This window comes from Melozone crissalis, unplaced genomic scaffold (genome assembly GCF_028551555.1).
Source record: "Melozone crissalis strain CALT ecotype California unplaced genomic scaffold, PUWL_Pcris_2 ptg000033l_1, whole genome shotgun sequence".
Taxonomy (NCBI): domain Eukaryota; kingdom Metazoa; phylum Chordata; class Aves; order Passeriformes; family Passerellidae; genus Melozone; species Melozone crissalis.
In genome coordinates, this window is record NW_026535811.1 from 3366599 (window position 1) to 3389632 (window position 23034).

The 23034-nt window shown below is 37.9% G+C and overlaps 1 protein-coding gene across 1 annotated transcript in view; it reads right to left on the reverse strand.

Moving 5' to 3' along the window:
• Window positions 1-23034, reverse strand: part of PIK3C2G (phosphatidylinositol-4-phosphate 3-kinase catalytic subunit type 2 gamma) — a 184725-nt gene that overhangs the window by 134028 nt on the left and 27663 nt on the right. The window contains exons 8-11 of the mRNA XM_054282061.1: window positions 19459-19575; window positions 14711-14744; window positions 6829-7024; window positions 4014-4136 (exon numbers count right to left, since the gene is read on the reverse strand). Coding sequence (XP_054138036.1) covers window positions 4014-4136; window positions 6829-7024; window positions 14711-14744; window positions 19459-19575 — 470 coding nt within the window. The remainder of the gene's footprint in view (window positions 1-4013; window positions 4137-6828; window positions 7025-14710; window positions 14745-19458; window positions 19576-23034) is intronic.

Below are 23034 nucleotides of genomic sequence, written 5' to 3' on the forward strand. Positions count from 1 at the left end.
CCTAGAACACATGCACCACTACTTCTAGCAGGAAAAGAGCCTGGAAACTCTGACAAGTTACACATCCCAAGAGTTAAAGTATGAGCCAAAAAGGACCAAAATTTCCCTTCTGGAGACATGTGATACACAAAAAAGAGAAATACCTGTATTGCTTTTAAGAACTTGTAGTGGTTTTGGTTTGCTAATTTGAGATTTCCTGGCCAAGATTTTTTTATGCTTAACATATGTTTTACACAAAAGCATGTACAGTTTCTTAGTAGTTCAACAGACTATCAACTCTCAAAGCCATCACTAATTAGTTCTTTTTTTCAGACACAGAGAAAAGTACCAACAGCCTCTCCTAAAACATCACTTCTGTAACACAAAACCGAGATAGAACTTTAATTAATGCCTATCTGAATTTACCCAGTTGGTCTCAGCCTTTGTGACTGCAGGAGGCTGAGCCAAGTGGGTGACTAAGAAGAAGGGATGGAACTCTGGCCAGGAATGAGACAAAGAAGCTGCTCACTGAGAAGGTGCCATTCACAGGTATCAGATAAAGTTATACAACTTGTTTCCTAAAAGCACTCAACACAGAAAAGCTCTGGGGCAACCCAGAGAGAATGGAAACAAAACAGACAAGCCAAGAAAAATAGGGAGAAGAGGGAAAACCAGTGCCAAGAAAGTATCTGAGGTGATGAATGGTTGGCTTAATGTTAATTCCATACTTTGTGTCTGTAGGTTTAACATAAATTATGAAGGATGGAAAAAGAGGAGATGGTGAAATAAATACATCAAGAGCAACTAGCTAAGACCAAAGAAAATAACTAAGAGATCTCAGCCACCAGAAAATGAAATTGATGAGAAAATAAGGGGGGCAAATTTGGACTTTACACATTATAAGTTAAATGGTACCAGCCTGTTTGGACTTTGCATCAAGAAGAAAATCACGCTCTCCAAAGGTAATTTACAAGTTCTAAAGCAAAACTATACTCTCAAAAAAGAACAAACAGAAGAAGCACTGCGCAAGGCAAGCTTCTTAGGAATCAAATTATTTCCATCATTTCTGAGAACATTTTGGGAAAGATTAAATATGATAACAGACTTTAACAGAAGATGGATTATGTTTATACATAAAACCTCATCATGATCAAGTTTAGACACTAACTGGTTAAAGTACTTGAAAACAGAAACCAAATTAATGAAAACCAGTAAATAAAGCAAGCCTTGTCTTTGGCAGAAGCTCTCTACCTAGACTCCTCATCACCAAAACACTACTTGCCTTTTTCCCTCCCCCATCCCATTCAAATAAATCCTAATGTAAGATCAGAACTAATTTTGAATTAGCCAGGTTTATTTTATGGCCCGAATGTTCCATAGCTATATAGAGAATATCTGCCTTCCTAATATAACAGATGTTCCTCCTGGTGACCTTTTCCCCCATTCATTTTTAACAGCTGTGATCAGCTTCTCTGGGCAAAATGTGCCAGAGCCTCCCCACCTTCAGAGTAAAGAATTTTTTACTAACATCTTACCTAAACCTCCTCTTCATTTAAGGCCACTAGCTGATTTAAAATGCTCACCTGGCATCTCTATTTTGACTCAAAAAGAACATTTTTTCACAAAACCCAGTTCTGGATACATGTTAAACAGAAAAACAATAATGGCACACCTGGTTCCCCAGATTCTCAGCCTGCATCTCAAGACAAGGGGTTCAAGAAACCTCCCCTCATGTATTAAACAAATCTAGGTCAGTGAGAGGCAAAAAAATGTGAATACCTTTAATGTTTGAGGGAAATATTCAAAATCCTGCCAGATAGATACAAATTTATGGGGTTTTACTTTTGAATTTATTTGAAATGGATTTTGAATTTTTCTTGAAAATCAAGCAACAATAAAAAGTAAAAAGATGCTCCCCTAAACTGATGCTATTATGTTTCACACACTTCTAGATCTGACATTAAAAGCCTCTTACAAGCATCTATGACCTATGAAAGGATTTGTTCTGCATATTTAAATTTCTTATTTTTCCAATAAGATTTGGATGGAATTGTGCACATTTAATAATGATTTTGCAAGGGAGAAGTTTCAATGGAAAGCCTGAAGCTTCAGGCTGATTGTTTTACGTTTTCATGAAACAGAAGAAGAGCAGAATTTCTGCTTCAGTTACACTAAATGCTTATTTCTATTCTATCTTCCATTTTAGCCAATGTTTTGTAACATGCACTCCAGAAAAGCATTAGCTACCTTTTAGAAGCCAAAACTGCTTATAAGAAGTATAATCCTCCTCATACCCTTTAATGTTATCTGCCTGTATGCGCCATAAGAAATTACATGATTGAAATTTGGACAAGGTGAAAATTCCTACAGAGGACAATGGAATGATATAATTTTTTAAACACAAGGACAACAGCTGCTTGCCAATCATACAAAAGACTGAGGGATATGTACTTATATGCTATGGACACAACTGAGGGTGATGCCTTGGGTTTCAGCTTTGATATTTTCAGATTCTGTGCTGCTTTAGTGTGTGGGTCTGAGCTTTGTATTAGGGGATGGTGAGCTCTGTGCACAGAGCAGGGAGACAAAACAATTCCTGCTCCAGCTGGGCACCAAGGACAAATGATCCAAATCTCAGCCCAAGGGCACAAACACCGTGGGCTGGAGAGAGAAAAACAAGCAGGGTGGGACTGCCTGGGCTAAAGCTGGAACGGGACAATGAACTGCAAGGTGCAAATGGAGCAGAACTGATCCCAGGGACAGACCCCGTGCCCGGCCGTGCATTTTGGGGCCATTTTGGTTCATCTTGGGTGCAGCCCTGGCTGGGCTCTGGTGCTGCCCAAGGTGCATCCATGGAGGAGATCCTTTGCATAAATCCCTATTTTATTCTTTAACTCCATCCAGCCTCTGTTCTAGGGCAGCCTTCAGAGGGCATCAAAGGCCTTATCTGGATACTTAGCAGAAGTTCACCCATTTTGTTTCTTAATCATACACAGACCTACTAATCTTCCTATATCCCTCTACTAAGATAAATGTGTTTGACATGAAAAGCTCTTCTTCCATTTGACCATTTTGATACTGTTGTGCGTCTCAGAAAAAGGCAAACAGAAGTTATGGATTACACATAAAATTACAATTGTAATTAGGAAAATACCCCTAAAGAAACCTTTTCAGACTTGTGGCCTCTGTTCAATTGTAACGTTATCAAGCTGCTTTCACATTTAGAATACAGTAAACACTGATGCAAAACACCAAAAATTTCAAAGATTGTAAATATAAATATGTAATTCTCAAGAAGCTGAAAGAATTCCATATCACCACCAAATCATAAAAAAGGTGTATCTTTCTCTCATCTATTGTAAATATGCTTTTTTTCATGCCATTGCCTTAACTGAATGCTGACTGAGTGCAAGACAGACAGGTAACAGGCAGCTTTTATCCTAAAATTCCAGTCTCAAATTAAGATCCTCATTGTAAAACTGCAGATCCTTCTAATTAAAAAACCAAAACCATAACAAACAACCAAATAAAATAGCTCGCCAAAAATTAAACAGGCAAACAAACAAATAAGACTCCAAACCTAACAACCCAAACAGCCTTGTTTGATATAACAAGAACCTTGAAGAAATGTTAAAGTAGGTTCTCAAGCTGGATTGCAAATGTATTAAAGATAGATCCAAAAGGTGGAATTCCTCAAAAGAACATAAATAAGGCCTTTAATTGCACTTCTTTCAGTTCTAGCACTCCTGGATCCCTCCAGTGAACAAAAGCTGTCCACAGACCAGCTCAGTTTAACGTATTGTCAGACCAGACTTACCTCAATCCTATTTCCCTTTCTCTGGCTGTCCCATCCCATTCTCATTCCAATCTCTCTAAGTTTTTGTGAATTCTGTGCCGTTTAATTGGCTCAGAAGAACATCCATAAAAAAATATGCTGTTCTGGGTTTTTTGTGTTTTTTTGGTTTTTTTAAAATGAATATTGGATGTGTAATATCTGTCAGAGAATCATATATCAAACACAGACCAAAACTTACTTCTCATTCCAGTCAGCCAGGAAAAAGAAGGATCTTTTAACTGGAGTATTTTTGCAAATCTTCACTTGACATATTGTCTTCCCAGCATAAGTCAGTAAACAGGAAAAAGAGAAAACTTTGTAGCTACAAAGGAGAAAAAAAAAATTAACTTTAATATACTATGTCCAGCACAGTATATTTGGAGTCACTCCCTCAGGAGCTTATGAAAATCCACTCTTACAGGAGAAAAGGAATTATAATAATTCACATCTATTAATATGTGCATGGAGGGGCTTTTAAGTTTTTTGGGGTTTTTTCCTTAAAGTTCAGAATTAAAGAGAAGTCTTAAAGATACCTGGGTTCTGTTTCAAGTTTTTGACATTAAATTTTTTTTTTTCATTATTGCAGTGAATGAAAATTTGGACATAAGTGTTGGAACTTGCTCATCCTAGAGTCAGCAAGAAATCTCCCACCTGGAGAAGTGCCTGCAGCTTTGGGACCCCCAGCACATGAAAGACATGGAACTGTCAGAGCAGGTCCAGAGGGGGACACAAAGATGCTCAGAGGGCTGGGGCACCTCTCCTGGGAGACTGAGAGAACAGGGCTTGTTCAGCCTGGAGAAGAAAAGGCTCCAAGGGGACATTAGAGCACCCAAAGGGGGCTGGGGAGGGATATTTTACAAGGGAATGGAGTGATAGGACAAGGGAAAGCTTTAAACTGAAGGAGGTGAGGTTTAGATTGGATATTAGGATGGAATTCTTTACTGTCAGGTTGATGCCCTGGCACAGGGTGCCCAGAGCAGCTGTGGCTGTCCCTGGATCCCTGGAAGTGTCCAAGGCCAGGCTGGATGGAGCTCTGAGCAACCTGGCATAGTCAGAGGTGTCCCTGCCCACAGCAGGGGTGGAATGGATGATCTTTAAGGCTCTTTTTAACCCAGGGTATTCTATGATTCTATTTATACCTTCTTTTCCCAATCTGTAAAACCCAGATTAGTACTCAAGGGAATATATATATTTTTACAGCAGAAGCATTCAAGCCCTCTGTGTTGGCCTTCAGAAAGTGAACTGAGCAGCTTCAGAGTGAAATGTAGGTCTGGAAATATCTCTTGTTTCACATTCCTCTTACTGAAATCTTTTAAAATATTAGTCAAAATAGATTATAAATTACTAATGTTCTTAATTAGTCTTGTAACTTCCAGATCTTCCTGCCAGGCTCAGCTTTAGACCTCATTCTGGACAAGAATGATGAACATGGGAAACAGTCAAATGTGAACAGGAAATTTGAGGTAGTCACAGATTGAAGGTGCCTGACTTGCCATATTTATAAAAAGGATGGCTTATTTCTTCCAGAAGATTATAATATATTTTATAATTGTTGTAGCAGATTTGGGTTTTTTTCTTTTTTTTTTTTTTTAATTGAAAGAAAATTACCTGTAGTCTGCAGTACCTATCAGCTGTCAGTTCAGAGAAGGAAAAACTGCCTTGTAGGATAGGAAATACTTGCCTAGAGTCTAAACGTTACAAAGAGTTAGAGGATAGTTCAGGAACTAAAAGGCTTTCATACAATCAAAGGATTAAGTTCTGTTATTTAAACAAAAGATCCATAATATAATATATATCATAATGTGTATACTTCCTTATAGAATACATTTTATGCATTATACATATGCAGGAATATAGACATGTTACAATACATCCTAAAACAGCTGCAAGATCATAATGTGACCTTTGGAAAGGGAAACTGACAGCATGAATTTATGCAGTGGAGAAAAATAAGAATGGGGAGCATGCATGTGAACAATGTCAATAAAAGAATTTGAGAAAACCAAGTGTTAGAGCAGCAGTTCATGTTTACAAGTCCATGCCAGTCATGAATATTGGAAAGACTGGAAAGGGGGATTAGGAGGAAGAAATATTCGCATTTTTGTGTGCTCCAACCTAGCACTGAAGTCATCAGTGTCCTTTAGGCTATGTGTAATATCACATTTTTCTGGTAAAACATAAAATGCAGTGGCAATGGTATAACCATCTGAAATCAGGATAGTGATTCTAGTTCTGTATTTATTACCTTAACTAATGCAAAGTCCCTCAGATTCTTGTTAAATGGCTAATTACAGATAATGCTGTATAGCACAGTCTCTTGCTCACGGGCAAATGATCCCAGCGTCATTTGGGATCGAAGGTAAAGAGGGAGCAATGGGGAAAATTAACAAAAACTTTGAGAACGACTTTTTAACTCATGAAAATAATGTTACCAAACTGTGTTCACCTGTCCCCCTTTGATCACACTGGAGTGGTAAGAGCAGAACACCAGTTTTGCCAAGACTAGGAACAGCAGCTACCTGATGACACAAACAGCTTTACCAAATCTGAGCAGTACAGAAGACAATATTTCTATTAGCTTTTTATATAATTGTCTCTTTTTTCTATCAAAATTCTATTTCTATATTTCCATTCTTTTGTTTTCTTGTGTTATGCTGATCGCAGGTATACTTGGATCTCTAAACTTCAATCACATCTATGAGGACATCACCAATTCAGGTGCTCAGCCACATGACTAGGTTGGAACAAACCAAGAACAAAAATTGCTGAGAAAGCCTCACTGAGACTGGGTTCAAGCAAAACCACCCCTTTGTTTCACTTGGCAAGCTGGCCTCCAACCCTTACTTGTCCTGCTGAGACCACACCAATTCCCAGTCCAAACATCCCTGGTGCGCATCACACAGTCTCTAGCATTAATTTAGGACCACCACCAAAGCAGCAGAGGGGAGCTGGTGTCTGTGAAAAATGACTTTTGTCAAAGAGATAATGTATCTTCTTATGAGTCCTCCTCCTACCTGGTCACCCAGGCTTCTGGGATGTTATGGGCAGCACAAACAGTGAAGCTCAGCTGGGAATTCAGGCTGATGTCTGCACATAAAGGGCTCCTAGGGATGCTGGCAAGCTGGAAATTGGCATCAAAGCTGCTGCTGTAGGCATGGATGAGACGAGAGATGGCCATGGAGAGCTCAGTCACAGCAGCCTCTACTAACACTGAGAGGAGAGGAATAAATAAAGGTTAGCAATAGGTCATTTATGAAGAACCATATTTATCCTAAACCATCAGTTATGGCTTTGAAATGCTTCCTAATAAAGTTTAATTGAAATGACATAACCTGCAACTGAAGCCAATTAGCCATCTGTGCTTCTGAAAGTGCCCTCAGCTCATTTCTGGTGTATCCTTAACAGACTTTCATTACAGAGCTTTCAAATTAAGGCAGTTTCAAATTAAGGCATTTTCAAAGTAAGCATTTTCAACTACAGCAAGTTGCTGGGTACCTCAGATATGCCATTTCAGTCTTTGAATTTCTGTGCTGGAAGGATTTTTATCAAGTAGGTATTTTGTCATTTCAGCAGATAAGTAGCTACTTACTTCAAGGAAACTGGCAAGGCAGCAGGAGAAGGGAGAAAAGGCACTGGTTAAATTTTAAGACTATAAAGCTGTTGCAACTGTCGGCAAACAATTAATAAAACATAGAAAACAGCAGCCACAATCAGAAAAACTCAGCATTCAGGTGGTCATGAGTTGGTGATAGTATTACACAAAAATGGACACAGAAATAAATAGGTACGAAATGCAGGCTATATCCAAATTTATCCACACCTCTATGTCATTCCCTCTGGTTTCAGCTCTGCAGTACTTTTTCTTTTTTTTTTTCCCTGCAATTCCTGGCTTTTATCCATCTTCCCCCTCTGTTTTTGGAGCAGCTTGGGGTTGCCTGATTGCCAGTATAAACTCAAACCCCCAGTCCTGGCAGCCTCCATCAAGTGAAGAGAGCTGTTAAGAGCACTCATTTCTCAAGCATGGGCTAGGTTGAGAGAGAAAGTGTCAGAGTATATTGCATTGTTCCAAGATCAGGCTGATTTGTCTTCCAAGAGGAAAACTCCAAATTCTCCTTTTTTTTTTTACCCTTCTAACTCACATTTTTCTACATGATCAAGAACATACTCTCACCACCTGTTAACAGTTCTTGAAATATTCCCTGGACTTGTCTGGCCACTGAAGTCAGCAGCCATCTATCAGCTAATAGAGTCTATTGAAAGAAAAAAGAAAAGAAAAAGAAGAAACAACCCAGGAATAGGAAGCCTGAGACTCCTGTTAGCATTTTATCCTGGGCATAGGTGCAGCAGTCCTGTCCAACCTCAGATACAGATACCACCATTCACTGCACTTAGCTATCCCTGTTTCCTGAAATATTTTAGAAATATTTCTAAAAAACCATTTCCTCAGTCAGGAATTTTGTTCTCCTCCTTTGATACCTTTTAACTTTAAACCAGAGACTACCCAGAACTATTGAGTCACAAAATGCATTGCAAGCAGTGCAAAGAAATTATTTCTCTTCATTTCACAATAGACAAATTTTAATTATGTAACAATAGAAATACACATAAAATTGAAATAGTTTGACATATAATGATGTTTGCTTCTGAAAATATTGACAGCAAATTATTGCATGTGTGAAGGACTGGCTAGAGTACTACACCTTGCCATGTAATCATCTTCCACATATGAAAACTGAATCATTTCAGAGATCAACAACTAAAAAACCTCAGTCCTTCTAGTCTCTCTGTCTACCATTTGGTTTTAATTGCCTTTTTTTATTTATCGTCTTTAGCATTTTCACCATTTATCATCCTTCACCACAATAGTTTTGAAAAAATCTTTGTCTCTAGTGACTTTTTTCCCTAGAACACCACTTAATTCTCATTCCCAGATGTGTGATCACTTAGCAACTGCAAACTAAATGTTTAATTTGCACTGAATTCTTTTACATTCCAGGAACTTACCCATAGTGATATACATGGAACCTTTTTAAGAGGTCCAGAAGAGGACATCAGCTGACTGTTATTTGAACCAGTATTTTATCTGAAAAGTACCATGCTATTTTTTCATTAAGGACCAACATCTCCTCGGGACATTCCTTGTTTCCAATCTGTTCAAAGTGGTTGACAGCCAAATGTAGTGTAATAGCAAACCCCTTATTTATGACAATTGGCCTGTTGAAATCAATGATTTCTGAACAGAACCTTCGCAATGTTTTCTCCAAAAGAGGGTAAAAGGCAGTTCAGAATCTCTGAAAATGTACACTTTTAACACAATCTATATTCTAGGTTTAAAGCAACATTTCAGATTTTGTCTCCAGAACAAGAAGAAATGTATTCTATCTCAGCTAAGCCATACAAAGAAAGGAATACTCTGTGAGCAAGGGATTCCCAAATAATAAAGTCAGGAGAAAATACGCAATGGAGTATTTTCCATAACAGAAAATGTACATGCGCCAGACATGGAAGAGATTAAGATGCAAGATGCCTATCACTACATCCAAGCTGCCCTGCCCATTGACATTGTTTGCAGAAAAATTATTTTCATGGTTTACCTGAGTCACAAAACTGACATCAGATGTGTAAAAGCCAGACAAGCAGACAAAACCAAACAAAATACGTTTTTCTAACAGCATGTGAGGGGTAAAGGCAGCAATGGAACAAGTGGGGAAAAATTGTTTCACTGCCAGCCAAGGGAGAAAAATGGCCTTCAGCATTATTTATCTACTTATTAGAACATACAAAACGAAGATATTTTCAGGAACAGAGTGCCACAGGTTTAAGCAAATGTCCAACTATGATCTGGTCTGCAGGTCCAGGAATTTTTTCACCATTAATTTTCTTATTCTTGCTAGCTGGCAGTTACAAAACAGTCTATGGTTCCTGTGCAAGAATCAACCCTTTTCCAACCCCCATTCTTCAGTCATTAGGAGCAGTAGCAATTAACTGAATTAGAGGGAAACATCTTTGGTAGTCTGTAAACATCCATTACTCACAAAACTTGGTCAGCATTTTCTCACTGTATTTTAATGAGCTGCTGAATAGGATATGGTAGGCTGAAATTATATCTCCCATTCATGAAGCCAGAGAACTTTTACTGCTTTTTATGCCTTTTAATAAATCTCAGCTGAGAAAGGACTGGTGCTTCACTGATTTACAAAGCACAGGCCATGGACTTCCTACAGCAGATTCAGAGTTTCCGCTACATCAAAACCTATTTTCTAGAGAGGTGTCCCAGGCATACCCAGTTTGTAAGAGACAATGAAAGGACCACATCGCAAAGTGAACTGTGACCAAGACTAATCATCTCACAACTCAAACCTTGTGATCTATTTCTGCTGTGAAATTATTTGCCATCACCTTCTCCCTGAAGGTGAGGAGAAATCTGACATGCAGAAATGAGAGGAGAACCAGGCAAGTGAACTTTAACCACAGCTGCCAGATATGCTTATTTCTGACAGATTCCTGTTCCTTGTGCAGGAAGTCTGAAGGAATAAATTGTACCTGGAGTGAGAAACAGAACAATCCTCACAATCCTGAAAAGGTTAGTGAATCATACACCTGCAAGTACTTTCAAGATTTAGTAAGGAATATAGTAGCTTATTCCTCACTGGAACCCACTTACTTTTTCCTCTCAGTCCAGTATTACAATTCCCACATTATTTTATTGCCAGATCTTCCAACAGGGCAGGCACCTTGCTGTTACTGCACCAGCAGATGATGTCAGTTCAATACATGTTGAACACTCTGACCTGTACATGTTTTCTCCAGGTAAAACATGACAAAAATCTGGTTGAACAGAATTTGGAATGAAGGCTTATGACCCTTTTGACAGATTAAAAATACTTTTGAGAAGTAGAGCTTGGTTTTTTCATTTCCAGCTTATTTTCGGAGACGAAAAAAGAAAGAGCAAGGTCCTGAATACAGTTTAGGATACACACACACAACCCCAAAACCAAAACTACAGAAAAAAGAAATCCACTTGACCTTTAAGTAAAATGCTAAGCAGCATTAATTCAGCCATTATTGTGATAAGAAAGAGGCAAAACATGAAAAGGCTGTAATGCACATGCTGATCAGGTGCAGCTTCCAAGCACAAATATTTACAGGATTGTCTTCTCCTACTAGTTGAAGAATCCTATAGATTACCCCTTGAAAGCAATTTTAATATCTCCTGCTATCCCGGTATCAAAAATGTCTCTTCTCCTACATGGTTTAAATTGCCTTGATAACTTCTGCCTATTTTTTTGTGCAGAAATGGAGGGTTCTAGTTTAAAAATTTTTCTTGATTAAAAAGCCTCTGGCTATAGGGACAATATATCAGGATGCAACACAACAACAGCTTCGAGGTGAGGAGCTGTGCTCTGGTTTGGAAACAATGCAGGAGACATGCAGAAAAATGAAACAAAATCAATAAAAATATACCTGAAGATTTTTCCATATTGTGAAACAAAGAGTTTTTCCCAAAACAAAAATGTAATGGGTTTGTGCTAAGAAAGGAAGGAAAACAATTATTTTCAGCTCCAAAGGAAACTCTAACAAAAAAAACCAAATCAAAACTTTCCCCCTTTCCTCCCCTTTTTTAAAAAATAGAAAGCCTTTCTGTTGTGAATGCTTCTATTGTCATCTAGAAACAAATATCAAATCCCAAGCACAGTTAGAGAAGCTTTACAGTCTAAATGTAATGATTACTACATTACACGTATTGTAAGCATTACATTCATGCATTCGCTCTAAAAGATAACAACTCCAGCAATTCAGTTGGCAAATATTGTTAATTCAATATCATCAGTTCCTGGTGCATACCAGACCTTCTGGATGGGTCCCAGAGAACTACTGATCAAATTCTGAAAGCTGCTTATTATGTCTGATCTGAAATCCCTGCCCTGAGCAGCAAGGCTGTAGACATGGAATAAACATTCATTCATCAGCTTCTGAGAGCCACACACAGACTCAGGTCTGCACCAGCCTGCAGCCTGTTCTCACTCTGGATTGCAGCAAACTCCAATGCTAAATCCATTAACATGAGTAATCTTTATTTTCTGTGAACACTTGATGCTGCAGAAAAATACAGATGTCTAGAAACACCTATAGTTCCTCCCATTTAACAAGAAAGAAAATATTTTAAGCACTAAAACTTGAATATAGTCTTCTAAGGACTTCACAGAGAGGAAAAAAAACATGATCCAGACTTAAGCATAATGTGGATAAGTATTGCTTTATTCACAGCAGTGGCATAAATTGTTCTACAGAGATAACACTTCAAATAGAGGCAGTGATTGAAGCACTAAATCAAGGCTAGATATTTTGAATATAGTCTTTGACTTGCTTAGTCCATGGTGAATGACTAATAATAAAGCTCCAACAATCTGTTATTAGAGAGCATGGTTAAGGCAGTTTCTAAACAAGTCTTTAAGTAAGGTTTTCATTTTAATAGTATCTTTTATCTTTGTCTCTTCTGTGGTAGAGAGAGGCTGTAATGAAGATAAACAAAACTCTTTTATGATACTTAGGGTAATAATCATCTCTTGGGGGAAAAAAGGGGAAAGGAAACAAATTATTAGTTGGAGTAACTGATTGGTGCTCTTGCTGTTAAAATTTGATCCCGTTTCCTTCAAGATAAACATAAATACATATAAGGGACAGAAAGGAACAGTGAAAATGGGAAATCCAGTCTGTCTCTTCCTTGGCTGTCAATTCTGACTTCATCTGCAAATGTGCTGCTTGAGGAAGGAAAGCACATGAGGTTTAGCTTCCCAGAGATCTGGAAAGATTTAACAGCACTGAGAAAATCTATGATTTTCCTTTAATTTTGGGTCACAGGCTTGCAGATTTTTGCACGCCTGCAATACTACACAATGGAGTAAAAAAAGGTGGGAAGCAAATGAGGTAGAAAAGGAAACACAAAGGTGAAGTTGGCAGGAGCTTACAACTCACCACTTATCTGGCTTTTACTTCTAGCTTCAGGAGGTGAAAATATAATCTGGATTCCACTCAAGGTTAGTGCTCCTAGATCAGTGGCATCATCATGAAGGTGAGCACTGGGAAGACAGGGACTAAAGACAACTTGTGATGCCCAAAAGAGAAGATGTAATACAGTTTTTCCCCACATCTGGGAGTTCAGCCCTAGGTCCCTGCAGATCAGATTTGCTCATTGCACTCACAATTGGTTTTTCTCAGACATGTTTTTAACACCAGCTTTGACATGCTAGCTCATTAGCCTAACTTCAAATATTTTACTGACCTTCAGTCTATTTATTTAATGTATTAGGTGCAGATGTAAGGCATGTAGTATGACAAAACATACATGAAATGGAAATTTGGTTACCTTGGACACATTTGAATGCAGGCTTCTCCACAGAATGACTAATGGCCTGGCAAGTTCTGACTTGCTATCAGTAAATCGCAGTTTCTAATCTTACACTACCAAAAGGATTCTGCAATTCTTATGAAATAAGGGTGTGCCAAAAGCAAACAGAGAAATCTTCACAGTTGAAGATTTCCTGGCATAAATAAAGATACAGAGAAGTAGGGAGTAAACACTGATTCCTTCACTTACTCAATAAATGAAGTTTTCCTTGAGAGAGCTGCTAATTCAATGAAGTTCAAATTTGGAAATACCTGTAATCAGAGGAGTGTTTTAAATCCATTCCAATTACATTTACTGAACAGTGTGTGGAGGAAGGTTTCTCAGGTAGGTGTTTATTAGTAACTATTGATTGTCTTTAACATGAGCAATTAGCTGCCATTGAGGGTGTTAAAAAAAAAAAAACATGGGAAAAAGGAATATATCCAAGAAAGAAGAGTCCCACAAACTGAATTTACATTCTTCTCCCTTCTGCACCTGTGTGTTCCTGGCCCTCCAGCTGCTTAGCCTCTCCTGGCATCTTGCAAATTGAATTGCTGCTTTCCTTCTCTGCTGTTCATGAAGTTGAATAACACAGAAAACAAGCCTGGCATTTGGAAACCTGCATTTGAAGCAACTGTATGTTTAAAAGACTGCTGAAATGATTGCTGCTGATTCACCTTTTTTTGCCTCTCTGAGCACACTGCAGTTGAGAAAAGCAAATAGAGGAAAAGAGCATCTCAGAGGCCATTTTTCCCTCAAACAAAATGGAGAGAAACAAATTCCTTCCACAGCCCACCCCAGTACTCAGAGAGAGCCCTTGGATGGTACCAGTGCAGCCTCCCCAGCTGCATTTGGGCAGCCACAGAGGGGTAGAGCAGCACCTGATGAGGCTGTTCCCTCCTGGAATCCACCCCTGACAGAGCAGACTCCTGCTCATGCCTTGGTCTGAGAGGTGCTGACAGTGCTGGGCACCTCTGAGCCAGTGAGGATTTTAAAAGGCAGAGTTTATAATTTTGTCCATTATTGTTAATTAATATACTCTCCTTATGACAGTCTATCATTAGGCACGACACTGTCTATACAGCAAAAGATCACAAAGAACTAAAGCTCTCAAAGGGAGGAAGTTATTTGAGTCAGGTGGAAATGTCACACAGAAAAAAATTTTCAGCCTTCCATGATGTTCATTATTTTCCCTTTTCTCTGCATAGAAAATTGTGATTAAAGAAAACTACCATGACCACCATGGCCTAAACTCAGTTCTTTCACTCTGCTGTTTATTCTCCATATTTCAATCTCCAGATTATTTTGTGGAAATGTTGTTTTATTTGCACTTTTAGATCACTTCAATTTCAACTTATCAAAATTACCTTATAATACACCTTAACATGTAAACATCTGCAATATGCACGCTCAAACAGATTAGTAAAAAAAAAATAGCAAAACATGTGTTTTATGATGATACACCTTGAATTAACATACTTTAAATAAAAAAAGCAAAACCACTCTACCTTTGCCTGGTGTTTCCACACTTTGAAGAGAATTCTATAAAGACAAAACCAGAGAGGAAAAAAATAATCAGTCACTTCAGAAAAGACTGGGTAGAAGTTGTAATGGTTGTAGGATTAGAAAATACCATAGAAAGGAGAAAGGATTTAGATTTATTTAATGTTATGATGACACAAGACGTGACTGGGATTCAGAGCACCAGAACTTGCTTCCTCTACCACCTCAGCCAAGCCACTCAGTCCTGATTTCTGACAGTATTTGGGCAAGTCAAGGTACAAGGAAGCACTCATCAAATGCACTCACACGTTCTCAGCCTCCACAGTGGTACAACAGAGAGAATTCCCTCTCCACCCCTTTGCAAGCCTTACAATCAGATGTGAAGCCCTAAGGCAGGGTCTTGGCATCTTCTCTCAAAGGTGAGGAGCAGCAAGTCTCCACTCAAGTGCCCCCCATTTCACCTGCTCCTGTGCCAGATCACTGAAAATAGCTGTGCTCTTCAAAGGCCTTTGAGCAGGCAGCTGACCAGAGGTGGCCAAAGGGAAATATTGAGTGAGGGGAGACCCCAAAGTGCTCTCCACCTTCCTCATGAGGGCAACTGACAGGCACTGATGTCTTCTCCGGGTCATCAGTGACAGGACCCAGGGGAATGACATGAAGCTGTGTCAGGGGAGGTTAAGTGGATTATCAGGAAAAGCTTTTTCACTCAGAGGCTGGTTGGACTCTGAACAGGCTCTCCAGGGAAATGGCCACAGCCCCAGGCCTGACAGAGTTCTGGAAGCATTTGGATGACACTTTAGGGCACAGGCTGTGATTCTTGTTGGGTCTTCTGCAGAGACACAAGTTGGACTTTGATGATCCTTGTGGATCCCTTTCAACTCAGCAAGCTCTATGATTATATGAGTCTGTGATCAGACTTATATCTACAAAGCAACACAAAAAAAAGCATCAAATCTTGACCAGAGAGACTGCACAGTTAATTCTGCATTTCAGTATTGCCTCTGACTTGCACTGTTTGAACCCACATCTCTGAAAGGTTTTCTGCCCTTCAAAGTCATGAATCCCTTTGCAGTGGGCTCAGAATGCTTCATGTTAATACATATGTATTCAGCATGATGCTTCCCAAAAATTACAGTGCATGCAGAGGTGGCAGAAGAAATACAATGCTGGATGTACATTCTCCCCCTGGCACCCAACTTGGAGCTGCCAGCATTTGTCTGGTGAAGATGAACAGAAGAAGTCAAATGCTTACTTGAGGGGAGAAAAGCAGCATCCAGGCTGAGAATTATGTTTGCACAATCTTCATAATGCAGTGAGACAAATGGGAACAGAGACTTTTGTTCAATTCCCTCAAATTTTGGAAAGTAAACAACCTTTTGGCACGGTACTTATAATTTCAACCTAGTATAGCACGCTTAATATATGGTGGATTAGTGCCTGTTCTGGCAGGATTTGCTCTCCTGTGACATTTTGTGAGCTGCTGTAAGAAAGGAATGGGGGAAAAAAAAGAGGAGAGATGAAAAACATTAAGTATGCATCAGGCCCAGAACCTCCCCTGAATGGATTTGAAAATCCCAGGGTTAGGTTGGTTAGAGACTGAAATAATCACATTTACAGAGAGATGCAATCTGTTAAGAAGAAACCAGCACTGGTGCCAGTTGCTTTCATAACCTCTTAACCACGGTATAGGAATGCACAGTACTGGCAGTGAGGAGGTAATAAGTACAATTTAATTAAAGACGGAAGATTGAAACTAAGTTTCTTTGTTTTGTTTGGGCTTTGGTTTTTTTTTTAACCAGAATTAAATAGAAGCACATTTAAATTTTTTTTCCAAGTAGGAGAGCACCTATGTACAGATAGGTATAAACAAACATACACTGGCAACCTATGCAATTCACACTGGAAGAAGTAAGCAGTGGTTTCCCTGAGGCTTTATGTGCACTTGTGCCAAATGGATGTGTTAAAAAATATTCCATAGAAAACCACATAATATATTACACTAAAGGATCAGGAAATCATGTGGAAAAGCAGTTAGAATGTTTTTCTGGCACCTCGTCCTTAGCAGATGTGTAATGCTGCAGTGCTTGAGATGCAACAGGTAGCCTCAAAAATGTCACTTAATTTGTGGGGCAGTTTACCTGCTCATCTGAAAAAAGCCTCTCTTCCTCCTAACAAAATATTTTGGTGCTACACTGATGAACATAATAAAAAAAATTCAAGCAATATGGTAAAATACAATAATATTGCAGCATTTAATAATTTTTTCAGTACCCAAAAGTTACACAAAAAATGACCCTACCATTCAATATGAGTTAAAATCAAAAAGAGGCTTGAGGGGGTTAGTACCAATTTTGACTACATAGGTTGCTACAGACAGGAAAGCTGGTCAGTTGTCTTAGCATAAATATTGACAAATAGAGATGCAATCTGATTTGTTACATTTCTATTCTACATGTGAAGTAGTTGCATGTGGCATTCACATTCTCCTGAAAAATCCCTTCGCCCAGGGTTTTTCTCCTGGGAAGCTGAGAGGCCTCAGAGGAAAGGAAAACAATTCTTTTCTCATTTGCTTCTCCTGTGTTTTACTTATGTGTGGAATGTGTTTGGAGACTGTTTACCCACAGGTGATTGTTTCATTGAATTCTGCTGTGAGTTGTTCTCACTCTTTGGCCAATCAGGGCCAAGCTGTGTCAGGACTCTGGAAAGAGTCACAAGTTATCATTATTATCTTTTTAGCATTCAGTAAGTATCCTTTCTGTATTATTTAGTATAGTTTAGCATTCTTTAATATAATATAGTATCATAAATTAATAAATTAGCCTTCTGACAACATGTAGTCAGATGCATCATTCCTGCCTTCATTAGGGCATTTCCCAGAAAATACAATAGTTGCATATAATATGTAATGACTATCCTCACTAAATGGGACAGTGCTCAAGTTACAAAACACGCAGGAATATATTTGACTGCTTTTATGACATTTATAGTTCAGCTGCTGAGAAAAATGAAGCTCTTTATGGAATCAAAGCCCAACCTTTTCTGGATTGCTGAGGTCTATTGACTGTCCTAGCAGTATTTCTCAAAGGAGTGAAAAGGCAGCAGCAGCAACAGCATTTGAAGTCAGTTGTTAGTCAGGTCTGTTTCAGCACAGAGGGAGTCAGAGGGACAGGGGTGGCACTCAAGGTCACAGGCAGCTTTTACAGGAAGGCTTCAAGGGACAGACAACCAGCTCAGCTAACCAAGCCTGAAAGGCAGTGTTAAGAGAGCAAAACCTCAATAACTGAAAAACTTTACAGCATGAAAGACAATCTAGGCAGTAGTTTTCAAGAGATATGTTGCTAGAATTCAAAATGCAAAGAATTCTCAGAACTTTAGGCCTGCAAGCCAAATCTCACAATTAAACACAGGATTTAATTTTAGACCTTGGAAAAGGCTTCCAAACTTTGGTGTTAGAAGAGAGAATGTAGATTTTTAGTTTAAAACAGACACATGTTAAGAAGAAGAAACTTTAAAGTTTTGGAGTTTAAGATATAGAAAAAATAAAAGTAGCTACAAAGGTAAACAAGGAGTTTAGAATGCAGCACTGTAAGTTTGTGTGTCATAACATGATTGGATAAGAAAGTTTACACTGTAACATGAGTCCATAAAACAAAATATTTAAGGACTAAGTCAAAACATAAATATCCTTGTTAGCAGTATTTTATTAGTCAATAAATCCTTAAGAAGTTTTGTAACTAAGGGTCTTGTGACTTTCTAAACAATGCAGTAAAGATGTGAACCAAACTCACCCTTCCTATGTAGGAGAAAATAAACCACATCATCTAAAAACTCAGAGGTCCTTTCTCTAACTCATTCAAAATTCCTTAAAAAATCCCCACAAGATGTGAAATAGCTTCTTACTGAATATTAGAACAGAAAAATATTTAAGACTGCTCAATCGGGACAATCTTTTCAACATTCAGACGAGGCTATTGAGAACAGTGTTGTTTTCCTCATTACAGATGAGCACACAGTATCATTATCATCATTCCTTATCAGCTGCAGCCTCTAGAGATCCCAGCCAGGACCAGCACTCTGCTGTGCTGGAGACTGCACAGAGATAAGCAGAGGTGTGCCTTGCTCTGAAAGGATAATCTGAACAGGTAAAACAGGAAAATGGAAGTGTGGATTGTTCCCTCCATGTGAGGAAGAACATGGAAATTGTTTCAGGAGAAGCTGTAAATATTGGAGACAGTCTCACATGCTGGGGAATGAGCAATAGCAAACAGGGGACATTTGGAGCAGAGATTTTTTGTTTGTTTCTTTCTACAACAAGTAGATCACATGATAATTTAATGATTTGCCTATCAATAGCCAATTCATCTCAAAAATAAAATCAGCATTTGCATTTGACAATGACTTGGAAGACAAGCAGAAGAAAATGTGAACATCCACAAAAAAACTAAGCCTTGAAAAAGATGGCATGTACTGGGTTTTATCACATTATGTAATTCTGCATGGCTTGTGGAATTTTCTGACTTAGGGGGAGTCCCACTAATAGGGTTGGTTTCTGTTGGTCCTCTATCACATTACATATGGTGAACATTTTTTTTTAGTCTTTACCCAACAGATGCCAAAAAGGAAAACAAGACAGCAAGACAGTAAAATGTAGCAAGACAGAAAAATTGACTTGATCAATCAAAATAAAAGAGTAATACCCATTCAAGTTCCAGTTTAAAAGAGAAAAATAGGACATGAACATGCATCTTTTTACCTGTGCTCTCCCCAAAGCATGGAGTTTCCAGACTGCATCAGTGATGTCCCTGGTTTCCACAGAACACAGGACACTGCAGATGGCTTTAGCTGCCTCAATCACATTATCAATATTATTCTGTTGACAGGAGAGAAATGGGGGGGGAGGAAAGAAGGAAACAGTTGGCACACAGCATTTCCCACAAATACCTGACCATAACTTTCATGGCAGTGAGTGGTAGAAAACCCTACTTTCTCAAGCAGAATTCAAACACCATGGTTTAGTCTGGCTACACTGAAATCACCACAGGCCAGTATCTTCCTAAGGATGGTGACATTTCTATTGAAGTCCAGTTATCTCCCACAAAACATATGCTGGTCAAAACCACAACAAATTTAGTATCAAGGACTGATTTTAAGGGAAAACCTTGGTTTGGGTGAACTCCAGCAGTGTGGAAGCACTGTAAAGAAGCTTCATAGGAGACCTGAAGCCAAGTGATTCATGAGCATTCTGAAATTCCGTGAATTTATCCTCACTATTGTCTCCTACCCATTTCTGCCAGAGTTGGAAAACAGCCACATTCCTCCTAAAAATAGGTACTGTGTGGGAGGCTGTGGGAGGCATAATCTGACACCTGTGGACTGAGTACTTTTGCAACCAGCTTTCTGCAAAATTATATATTTAGTTAAAACTATAGAATCTTATTGATTGTAAATTTAGATATTTTAATATTGCCAAATTTAGATATATTAATATTGCCATATGGGAAAAAAGCTTTGAGATGAAATACTTTGAGGAACTAAAAAAAAAACAAAAACGGATGCCCAAAGGAAGGAAAACACAATATGAAGTACTCTATGTTCAGGAAAATAAATAAATAAATAAAAATTCATGGGCTTTCTGCATGGTTAGATCACTTCATTAAAGCTTAAAATACATTCTCTGAACAAGCAGAAGCTCTCCTATAAATACTCTCCATGTTTCTGTACTGATAAATGTTCCCATTAGTGCACTATAGCATGTGGATGTACCCATGAAACCATTTCTCTCACTCATGCATCTTGTGCCTGAAAAATAAAAATCGTACCAAGATGAACTTTCTGTTTTCAGGCTTAAGGTCTATGCACAGACTGTACTGAGAAGGTTAACACCTGTCATTATTAGAAATAAACATAAAAATATATTGAGCTTACCAATTGCACATTACCTGCTTCGAGCAGAACTAAAGCAGAAATGAATTACATGAAATATCCACAAATATCTGGTGGTCAGATTCTTTTCAACATAAGTTGTTGAGGTTTTTTTTAGTAATTAAGGACAGAAACATCTTTTCACACTACGGGTTCTAGAGAGGAAAAGGCTGACTGTGATCTCTTGAGAATTTTACACACCCTTTTGGATTGAAGTTGATTGGGGCTCAGTGGTATGGCTTTGCTATATGTAACCCTGACAACTCCAGAACATTAGAAAAGCTGGTTTACTCTGATTTCTTGAAGAAATAAGTGAGTATATGTGTATATATACATATATATAAATTTCTATATAGAGTTTTTAATTAATATAAAATATCATTCCATTTTTGCATTTCATTTAAAGAAGTTTTAATTTAGCATTTTACTTCTTCACAAGCAGAGATGTATTATTGGAAGAAGGAATTTTGTGCCTATAAATACAGCTCTGCAGGGCAATTTCTGAGCAGTAACAAGCAGTAGACATACACAAAAGTAACCCTTAAATAGAGAAACAGCTCTCTGAATGGAGAAAAATAAAAACAAAACCTAAAACTCAAACCCACCCACAGTTTATGTATTTTTGTGCATACATATAAATGCTATTCCATAAAAAAGAATTGGTGTCCTGAGGAATGTTTAATATGCTATTCTGTTTAGAGTGAAACTATCAAAGTATTAATATTTATAGAAGCTACTTTACCATACACTTTATTTTTATGGTAGCTACTTCTAAGGAGCATATTGCAGATGAAGAAGAGTAAGCACACAAAATTATGTGATACTGAATACTACATGATGACTGCTTCCACAGTATTTCTCTGTTGGGATATTATCATGTAAAGATTTCTCATTTTTTCACGTAAAGAGTTCTTGTTTTTCATATGTAGATACATGACATGGATTTTTGTCTCAAAGAAGGGAAGATGGAGCTTCATTTCTTACAAAAATTTTACATCTTCTGAAATTCCAAAGGAACTCCAGTCAACAACTTGTAATTTTTTCCCCCTTCTACATATTTAAATAGAGCAGAATCTTAGAAGAATGTTTTGGTGTTTCAATAATTTATATGATAAAAAAAAATTTATTTCATTCTAGAACTTCTACACTCTGTATAAAAAATTTACAAAGTCCTCTCTACAGTAACAGTACATTTTGAATGGATTTCAAAATGAAGTGCATGAAAAGTGGTTGTCAGGGCAATCAAAATTGGCTGCTTCATTTTACATATTGTCTGAAAAATACATTTCAAAACTTACATTTCAACCCTAACAGCACCAATTCAATCTTTGTGCCAGATATCTTCATTATCTTTTTAAAATTTTTGTTTTATAAAGTCATTATCCATCTCTAAATTAATTTTCCATTTATTTACCATTCTTACTTATTAGATTAATAATGATAGTGGGCTTGTGCCATAAGTCAAACGTACTGGTCTCTAAAAGAATAAATTTGCAAATAAGTAGAAAAATGTGCAAAATATTAATATTTTTTTTCAACTGAGAATCTCAAGGTGTGTCTGGTTAAAACTGAATGTTTAAAGAACTTGCAGCTGAGTACAGAACTTCAGCAGTTACGTGTGCACTTAATTTACAATCCGTGAGCAGCTCCCAGTGTCTTAAATTCCAGAGTGTGCTGAAGGTGGATCATGGTGAACCAAAGAGGAGGAACAACAATGCCAGCAGGGAATGGGAATAGCTTGGAAAAGTGGGAATACCTTGGAAAAGTGACAGAATTACTCCTGTGAAGACTTGGGATAAAGGGGAGCTACAATGACCTCAATTTTCAATCTTCTTTAAGCAATCTAATTAAAAGTTAGAGAAAATAAGTAAACAAGGATTCAAAGCCCAAATAAAGGCATCTCATTTTTTGTTTTGTTTACTACATATTACTCATTACATTAGAGCTCCATCATTTTTTGAGCCACTAATTAAAGCAAATCAGACTTCATGATTCTAGGTTTGAAAAATCTCCATACACTGAGCCTCATGAAAATATCCATGATATGACCTAAATCATTAACTTCCAATCCTACTCTTTTAAGCAATTAATATGAACTTATTGAATGTCCCTGAGTAGAAAAGGCCATATTAAAAAAAAAACATCTACAGAGAAATTTAGCTCTAGACACACACATATTTGCTGGATGGTATGAATATTTGAAAAATGCACTTCCTTCCCTTTATAAAAAGTTCATGGTTTCAAGAAATTGCTTACTCAATGTAAAAATCTTTAGCAAAAACAAATTTAGGAATGCTTCATTATAGGTCTGAGGAAAATCTGCACAGTGTCAGTTGCAGAGGGTGGATTGCAAAGTCTCGTTAATGTTGAGGTTATGGCTTTTTTTGAATTTAGAATCCTCTTGCTT